Source organism: Tauraco erythrolophus, chromosome 27 (assembly GCF_009769465.1).
Source record: "Tauraco erythrolophus isolate bTauEry1 chromosome 27, bTauEry1.pri, whole genome shotgun sequence".
Lineage (NCBI taxonomy): Eukaryota > Metazoa > Chordata > Aves > Musophagiformes > Musophagidae > Tauraco > Tauraco erythrolophus.
In genome coordinates this window covers 5068848-5078207 of record NC_141491.1, presented here as the reverse complement: position 1 = coordinate 5078207, position 9360 = coordinate 5068848, and the positions used below count along the sequence as shown (strand labels likewise).

Here is a 9360-nt window from a genome sequence, read left to right as displayed (position 1 = left end):
ATGCTGAGCTCAGGTCTTCCTCCTGTTTTCCTGTTGCTCACAGCGCTGGAGTTGAGCTGGTCCCTGAGCGATGAAGAAAAGCAGATAATTTTGGATGAGCACAATAAATACCGCTCCCAGGTCTCTCCTCCTGCTATGGATATGCTGAAGATGGTGAGTGGCTTTTATTGCAGGGGAATGTCAGAGGGTGGTTGTGTCGTCCAAGCCTCGATCTTAATTCTAGGAGGGATCGGGGTTTTCTTTAGGGAAGGCAGAGCAATTCTTCTGTGGGCTTACAACTAGGTATCAATGGAGGGGTTCCCTAAATTGCCTCTAAAGAGAGGAGTTTTCTTTCACCTATAGAGCTATCCTTGTTTGTGGAAGTTCCTAAGTGGGATCTGAGTCCCCTGGTGCTCTGCGTGAGAGCGATGCAGCTCTCGCTCACGTGAGCGCCCGCTGGAGCTCCTCGTGATGGGGAGAACAGGCAGTGAGACACTGCCGTGAGTGGGTTCCTCGGGCTGGAGGGGGAGTCCTGCTGTGTTGGGGCGTTTGCCTTTGCAGGTGAATGGGCTTTTATCTACAGGAGGGAATGTCAACTTCTAAGATGACAGCCAGGTCATTCAGTTATTTGGGCTTTCCATCACTCTCCTAGTCCCCACCACAACTAATGCGTGGTTGTCTTGGAGGTGGACGATCCCCCATTTTGCTTGGGGAAACTGAGTCAGGTGCCCACCATCTGTGTGGCTGCAGTGGGGGTGAAAACAGGCTCTTGAGTTGGTTCTGCTTTTTGTCTTATTTGGACCCTTGATTTCATTATAATTTGGCTATCGTGTTTTATCTTGCACCACGTGATTTTTCTCACCCTTTGCAACACACGTGGAGGAGGAGGAGGACAACTGTTTATCCTAGACAGTTGGAGTGCTTTGCTCTTTTGGTCACAGTGTGCTTGCAGACCTCTCTGTCTGACCCAAAAGTTGCCCAGGCTGAATTAAACCTTTGTGGGCTGCGAAATAGGAGTTTACCGATATGAATAATAGTTTACCAATAATAAAACAAAAAGCCACGTTCAGGCATAGGAAGCCTGACTAGTGACTCGAGCCACAAAGAGGACAGAGCCAGAACCCTAAAGACCATGGTCCCATGGCCACCAGCCAAAGCAAGGCACAGAAAACTCGGAGAATAAGGGCTTGGGAGCCAAAGTCTTGGAGAAAGCCTGGGGGAGACAATCTCTCAGGGTCCCTAAGCCAGCGGCAGTTCTGATCCAGCGGCAGTTCTGATCCAGCGACTGCTGCTCCGGGCTGAAGCTCTGATTGCAGATGGCGTGCTCGGAGATGCTCCTCTCCGCAGTGTTGCTTTGTTTCTGCTCAAACACACCAGACCCACTCGCAGCCCGGAGCCAAAGGCTGCTTTTTTTTTTTTTTCCCCCCCCAAGCACAACAAACGTTTAGCTTACAGCAGCCCCGATGCTGTCTTGGTAGAGGTTTTCCATGAGCGTGCCGTCCTCACCTCCCCGCGGGGACGTTCGCTCGGGCTGTCTTCGCCTCCGAGCTCACCTGCTGCCGTGGCACCGTGCCCAGCTGAGGTCACCCCGCGCTTCTGTTTGGGACACGGATCCGGTTGCTGTGGAAATAATTAGGTGATGGCGGGGAGCGGGGGGATACGTAGCCTAAAGCCACTTTTCTTTTTTAATGAGGCGAATCCTGCAGGTGCGAGTCCCTGTTTACGGAGCGCAGCTCCGTGCCGGAGGAGAGGGGCGTGCGCTCCCCACGCTGGGTTTCCAGCCGGCGCTCTCAGCCTGGCTTGGGGCCACGGTGTGAGGTCAACCAATGTTCTGTGCCCCCATCCACAGATTTTGGGGTTTCCTTCCCCCCCCAGTCCCTTAGTGCTGCTGCTCAGGGGCCCATCACATCCCCTTGACACCCCGACGGTGACGTGCCCTGCACCAGGGCCACGCTCTGTCCCGCTTTGAATCCAGCCCTGGCTCTGTCTGGGAAGGTCCCCTGTTTGCTGGGCCACCTTCCAGCCCGCTGCAGAAGCAAAGCTGCCGTCTCCATCAAACGGCGCCAGGGATGGTCCAACAGCTGCGGCACAGGGTTCCTCGTGTGCCTCCCTGCCAGAAAACCTCTCCTCCTCCTCCTCCTCCTCCATTTCAATGCGGCCGGCAGGGGACCATGGGCTGGTGGGCTCAGCTGGCGGTGGGGCCGCCGCGGCTCCAGAGGGGGCTCTTGGCAGGCAGCCGGCCGGCCGCGTCTCAGATCCAGGCAAACAGATGATGTTTCCCAGGAGCGTGTGCTCCCAGGCTCTGTGCAGCTGCTAGGGTGGATGTGTCCTGCTCTCCTCCCATCCCCATCCCAGTCAAAGAGGGATGTCCCCAGGACCCCTCCTGTGTGACCCAGGGTGAGTTTCCTCTCTTTCTCCATTTAACTTCATGGTTTCTCCAAACTGAGTTGAGGATGCTCCATGGTGATGTTAGAGGTGTCCCAGGCAAGATTGTGAGAGTTGTGCTGACACTCTGACCTTCCCTTATTTGACCCATAAGCTAAAGTTTGGTTTGTGCTGGGGCTGACTGTGGAGTTCCCCTCTCCTGAGGACTATGTTGGGTAGGGATTTGAATTTTACTCATGAATGGGGAAACTTCAGCCAGAGAGCCCAGAGGTCCTTGGTACATGTCCTTGTGCGCGTCGGAGAGCCCAGTGTCCCTCTCTGTATGCTGACGCCGAGCTCCTTCCAGAGCTGGGACACGGAGCTGGAGGCCTTTGCTCAAGCCTACGCAGAGAAGTGCATCTGGGACCACAATAAGGAGAGAGGCCGACGGGGGGAGAACCTCTTTGCTATGGCCCCCACCTTGGACCTGGAATTTGCTGTGGAAGACTGGAACGCGGAGGAGAAATACTACAACCTGACGACTTCCACATGTGTCCCTGGGCAGATGTGTGGCCACTACACCCAGGTACCAGGCTGCTGGGGTGGAAGGATGGGGTTGTTGGGAAAGGAGCTGTACCAGGGCCCCTGCTCCTCCCAGAGTCTTTGCAAAGGGATGGGGAACCAGGTGGGAATCAACAATGACACAGGGGGACCTGGGTATGATGACAGCCATGACCAGCCTTTTGGAGAAGACTGTTTTCTAAACAAGCTCTGCAGCCCTTTTTTGGCTACTCAGCAGAGCTGGGTGCCAGCTTGTTTCAGGCAGAGATAAGAGGTCTGAGTGTTTCTTCACAGCTTGGGTGGGAGCAAGGAGGAGCAGAGATGGTGGTAAATATGTGGGTGGGTGGGTGGGTGGATAGATGGATGGATGGATGGATGGATGGATGGATGGATGGATGGATGGATGGATGGATGGATGGATGGAGAGTTCCAGGACCAAAGCTCCAGGTAGAGATGGTGTTGCTTTACCTGGGTAGACTATATGGTAGGAAAGCTGTGGCACTTGGATTAGGTTGGGAAGGTGGTCCAGACGGGGGCAAGGGGCAGGATGCTGAAGCAACGTGGAGATGTGGGATCTGGAGCACACACTAAGAGATGAGGGGGACATCGGTGTAGTGACTGAGCAGCCTTCAAGGCCAGAGGACAGGTTGCCAACAGGGTGTCTGCCTTCACCCAAACACCTCGCCTTCACCCCTGGTCTTTGCCTCAGGTGGTCTGGGCAAGCACGCACCAGATCGGCTGCGGGGCAAAGTTTTGTGAGAAGATCGACGGAATCGAAACAGAGGGCATGTACCTGCTTGTTTGCAACTACTACCCCCCGTAAGTCCCGTGGCTCGGTGTGTCTTGGTGGGGTTTCTGTGCTGGAAACGTCCTTCCTTCAGCCCTTATAGCAGAGCAGGATTTGGCCTCGTTCAGAAATAGAAGCAAAGCGATTCCAACAAAGGCGTTTGTTATCTTGGGTTGGTCGCAAAGGAAGGAAGGGTTGTCTGGTGATCCTTGCCTGCGATTGCGATTGCTGAGGTGGGGTTCAGCTCCTGGCACAGACCCGGGAGGGAGCTGCCCCCCGAGAGCTACCCCAGGCTGATCCCACAATAGCTGAGGGTGCTGCTCTGCCCTGCTCTTCCCTGCTGGCAGCAGCGGTCGCGTGGGGTGGAGAAGCCCATTTGCACCAGCAGGAAGGGTGGACGTGGGAGGAGAGGTGGGCGCCCACTTGCAAAGCCCTGGGACTAGCCTTGGGGACCACTTGCTTGGAGCTGGTGAGACCAACAAGAGCGGCTGGTCACCGCAGATCTTCTTAGGAGCCTTGAGCGGAAGGGAGACAAAATCACCTCTCCAAATGCCCATCGACTGCTCTGTTCTAAGGGGAGCTGAAGGATGTGGTCCATGGAGCTGTCTCCCCTGGTTTTAGCAGCCTTGGGGTCAGGCTGTTGAGTGAATGTCACTGACAGTCTGTGGCAGGAGACCCAGACCTGGTTTTTTACATTAATTTCAAGTTTTGCCTTGGCTGGGATATTCCAGTGGAATCAGAGCCCCTCTTTGGGATGGGTGTTTCCTCCTCTCCTCACGCCTTCTTTTTCTTGGCATCTTCTGCTTCCAGGGGAAATATGAAAGGCCGAAAGCCGTACAAGGAGGGACCCTCATGTTCACAGTGTCCTGAGGACAGAGTCTGTGTCGACTCCTTGTGTGGTAAGTGAAGCAAAGCGATGTGTGTCCCTTGACGGGCTAGTGGGACTCAGAGCCCTGGGTTGGAGTCCAAGCTCTGAACCCTCCTGGAGCTATCGGGAAGCCCTGGACCAGCAGTTCCAGGGATAGACCATGAGACATCAGGTACGACGGCAACTCCGAAGACAGGTCAACTGCCTCAAGATGAGGAGGATCGGACAAGGACCTCGTGCCCCCTTAGCTGGGAATTTTTGCCCCACGAGGGTGACCCTTGAGGAGCAGGAGGTTGTGTAAGGGAGATGAGATGTCTCCAGGTTGGGAACCTCAGAGCAGGGGATGGCCCAGAATGACCTGAGAGGGGTCAGCTGCTGCTTCACCATCCTGCTGATTTCTGCTGGCCCTGCTCAGTGCAGGGGATCCGTTGAGGTCAGCTGACCCCAGCCCTAACCCATGGCACTTTTCGTCTCTTACCAGAACCCACTGTAGAAGAGACCAGTCCAGCCTCTGTGACAACAAAGGCAAGCCCATCCACCCCAACCACAGCCATGCCAAAACCCACAACCACAGCCAAACCAGAACCCACAACACCTGTACCCACCACAGCCAAACCAAGACCCACAACCACACTTCCAACCACAACCACAGCCAAGCCACCAGCCACGACTACAACCCCAACCCCAGCCAAGCCACCAACCACCGCCAAGCCACTACCTGCAACCACACTCCCAGCCACAGCCAAGCCAAAACCCACAACCACGCTCCCAACCACAGCCAAGCCAAAACCCACAACCACACTCCCAACCACCGCCAAGCCACCACCTGCAACCACGCTCCCAACCACAGCCAAGCCAAAACCCACAGCCACGCTCCCAACCACAGCCAAGCCAAAACCCACAACCACACTCCCAACCACAGCCAAGCCACCACCTGCAACCACGCTCCCAACCACAGCCAAGCCACCACTTGCAACCACACTCCCGACCACAGCCAAGCCACCACCTGCAACCACGCTCCCAACCACAGCCAAGCCAAAACCCACAACCACGCTCCCAACCACAACCAAGCCACCACCTGCAACCATGCTCCCAACCACAGCCAAGCCAAAACCCACAACCACGCTCCCAACCACAACCAAGCCAAAACCCACAACCACGCTCCCAACCACCGCCAAGCCACCACCTGCAACCACGCTCCCAACCACAGCCAAGCCACCACCCGCAACCATGCTCCCAACCACAGCCAAGCCAAAACCCACAACCGCACTCCCAACCACAACTACAGCCAAGCCAAAACCTTCCACCATGCTCCCAACAACAACCTCAGCCGAACCAAAACCTGCAACACCAGCAGCCACCACAGCCATGGCCAAACCAAAACCCACCATGTTAGCACCTACCACTGCTGCTGCCAAGCCAAAGCCCTCCATACTAACAACCACCACACCAAAACCCACCACAGCAACTGCTACCACTAAGCCAACAACCAACACAACCAGCACTACTGCCAAGCCAACATCTACCACACCAAAACCCACCACGCCCACCACTACAGCCAAGTCAATGCCCACCACACCAAAACCCACCACAATCAGCACTACAGCCAAGCCAACGCCCACCACACCAAAACCCACCACACCCCGCACTACAGCCAAGCCAACACCCACCACACCAAAACCCACCACAACCAGCACTACTGCCAAGCCAAAGCCCACTACACCAAAAGCCACCACAACCAGCACTACCACCAAGCCAATGCCCACCACACCAAAACCCACCACAACCCCCACTACTGCCAAGCCAGAGCCCACCACAACTGTAGTTAAGCCCAAAGCTGCTACAGCCAAGCCAACACCCACCACACCAACATCTACCACCACTACAGCCAAGCCAACACCTGCTACTACAACATCAGCAAAGCCAAAACTCACCACTACAACACCAGCACATACCACAACAGCAAAGACACAAACAAAAATTGCCACAACCACAATGCCAGAACCCACCAACACAGAAAGATCCAGTCCTACTGAGGCAACTGGGCTAACTCTTTCATTTGAGCCCACGTTAGACCTGGATTATAAAGTATCTCCAGAAGTAGAGGTAAACACTGGAGAGCCTGTTAGTCCCTTAACTACAGAGGATCCAGCCTTATTAGAAAGCATGGGCACAGCCTTCAGCCCCAAATCAGTCCTAGAAACAAAAAGAGGTGTCAAAGAGGACGGGAAAGAGAAATCAGCCTTTTCCAGTCCATCTCCATCCCTCGGCCAAATTGTTCCAGACATCAAGTTAGGTTTCAACAAAGCTGAGCTCATAACCCCCTCAAAGTCAGTGGTCTTCAGCCCTGAAGAGCCCACCTTCTTGCGCTTAACATCATCTTCCAAAGAGAAAAAAGGGCAGAGCCCCGCTTTCCAGACCTCCCTCTCAGGTAAGGTACTTGTGGAGTCTGTCCTGGCATGGACACTCAGATGTTCAGTGATCCCCAAGCAGCATGGAGAGCGCTTGGGAGGAACCAGTATTGGACTGGTCCTTTGGATCCTCCTCTCGTCTGTGACACCAACCCTCTTCCTCACTCTTCCCTCTAACACTGGAAAGGGCTGGTTGGATGTCTCGTTCGTGAAGCATGGTTTTGTTCACAGCCTGCTCCTCACTAACCCACCGGCTGTGTCCTGCCTTCGCTGGATCCGTGCACTGCTGCCTCGCACCTCGTGGTGTCTTGATGCACATCGCTGATGGACCTGCATGAGCGGGCGTTCCTTTTTTGCCCAGATCTTCCCCTCTAACTCCATATTTTCTTCTCTTCTGCCAGCAGGTGCCCTGGACACTGAAGAACTGGAGACAAATTCAGACCAGACAAGCATGGATCAGCCCATGGCTGGAGCCCCCAGTACCTGCTTGGGGCTTTCACCCTTCCTTCTTCCCAGTGTCATCCTGGTGGGCCTTCTGCTTTGAATGGTCTTTCTCAGCTGTCCCTGCACCGGTCACCAAGGCTTTCTTCAGCATTGGCTGTTCCACAACCCTGGTAGGCTTGGGAGACACCACCGACAATTCAGGTTGACACGTTCTCTTCTTGCACTGCCTTATCTGCTCCAGCCCCGACGAGCCAAGGGCATCTGGCAGTCCCATGGGAACTTGGTCCCCTTCCTGGGGAGATCCAAGGGCAGGAGGGTGTCTGCCATAATGCTGGTGACCTCGGACGCTTCTCCTTTCTTCCCAGCCAGCCTGGGCTTCTGGTCCATGTCCAAACTGGAAGTGATGAGCTATCCCGCCCACCTGTGCGGCTGGCAGGCCCTGCTGCACCGTGTCCCCAGGGAAAGCACAATGACTTGGAAACCCGAGTGGTGATGAGACATGGTCGTTGGTTTTGGTGTTTGCCTGTAGATGAGATGTGGTGGCTGGGTTTGGTGTTTGTCAGGACGAGTTTCCAACAAAAATGCTCTTTTCCCCTCTTGATGTGTCTGTCTTAATTTTGGAGAAGTTTCATCTCTTCCCTTCTTGTCCAAAAAGAGTGGCTTTTTTTTTTCCCCCACAGGAGAAGATGTCTATCTCCTCCTGGTTCTGGTGTAGCTACAGCCAGTACTACACCTCTGTACTCCTTTCTCCTCCCCACATCTCTCCAACCCTTGCCTCCTTCCTCTCTTCTGCTCTCTACCGCGTGTTCCACAGTTAGTCCCTTGCCATGACTTGATTTTACGCGTGTGCCTGCACCCGTGTGCATGCGCAGAAGAAAAGCCTTCGGCGCTGAAGAGGAGTTACCAGCTCCTTCATGCAGCTTTCTCCTGCATGGCTTCCTTCTTTGCATAACTTAAGTGTATTTGAGTTTAGGTACAGATCCCAGTTGACGTATACTTTATGTGTGGTGGAACCAGGTCCAGGAGAAACAAGTCATCACGTCTGCTGGTACAGTTTGAGCTCGAGAGAGCCGAGTGAGTGATGATAGAGGTTACTGGTGGTGCTAGGACTTGTTAGAGGACCGCTTTCGTAGTCTGGGACACCGTGAGTTTTATTCCCCCACATCTCTGCTCCCTTCGCCTGAGGATTCCCAGTAAGGTGTGTAAAATACATGACAAGCTCTGCAGACTGGTGGAAGGGACGAGGCGATACAGTCCCTTCTCTGGTTGGTGCATCCTTTGATTTCTTAAACAGATGAGGTGGAGAATGACCTGAAGGCCAATATTCCTGTCCTCTCCCGTGACGCTGTGTCCCGTGCATCCCCAGAGCACGCACTGAATAAATCCTGTTGTGAAAGTCTGGTGTGGGGCGTGCGGTGTCTCGCTGCGGGGTCTGGGGGCCGGGGACCTGCTCATGATGTCTGCAAAACGCTCTTGGTGGTGTGCTTGGGCAGAATGGCTAAAAGATAATGTCACTCCTGGGGGTTTTTTGGCTTTCCAAAAGGATCCGGGTGCTGGTTTTTGCAAGGTTGCAACTTAATGTCCTTAAGCCTGTGTAAAAGCAGCAGGAGGAGGAGACTGAGGCTGACGTAGGGAATATTCCCTGAGCACCCAGCGGAGTGCAAAGCAAAAATGTGTCCCCACCAGGAATTTTTGGGCAAGGAAAGCAGGAAGAAGAGAGCTTGGAGATGGATGATAATTGCGGCTGGAGCGCTTCTGGTTCCGTGTTTTGAGAAGCCCAGCAGCCTCTCCCGCCCCCGAACACGCCGTGTTTCATCTTTGCAGCAAAGAAAGAAGCGAAATGCAGGTGTGCATCCCCGGATCCCGGGTCCCTGCAGCATTTCCACGGAAAAACATCGCCCAGCCGCCAGCAGCACGCAGGGGAACGGCTTCGCCAGGCGTAAACT

General features: G+C 54.6%; 1 protein-coding gene across 1 annotated transcript; it reads left to right on the top strand.

Annotated features, from left to right (window-relative positions):
* PI16 (peptidase inhibitor 16) lies at positions 1-7545 on the top strand. The gene is made up of 9 exons (XM_086627391.1): positions 1-153; positions 2711-2929; positions 3614-3723; positions 4502-4590; positions 5041-5179; positions 5612-5955; positions 6034-6336; positions 6436-6990; positions 7372-7545. The coding sequence occupies exons 1-9, from the start codon at positions 1-3 to the stop codon at positions 7512-7514; spliced, it is 2055 nt and encodes a 684-aa protein (XP_086483517.1). The 3' UTR covers positions 7515-7545.
* Positions 7546-9360: the final 1815 nt, after the last annotated feature.

Excerpts from the sequence above, each read along its gene's own strand:
- PI16 (XM_086627391.1), top strand. The coding sequence starts at position 1 with ATGCTGAGCTCAGGTCTTCCTCCTGTTTTCCTGTTGCTCACAGCGCTG. Across the intron at positions 154-2,710 it reads CTATGGATATGCTGAAGATG|AGCTGGGACACGGAGCTGGA; the intron begins GTGAGTGGCTTT and ends AGCTCCTTCCAG. Across the intron at positions 3,724-4,501 it reads GTTTGCAACTACTACCCCCC|GGGAAATATGAAAGGCCGAA; the intron begins GTAAGTCCCGTG and ends TTCTGCTTCCAG.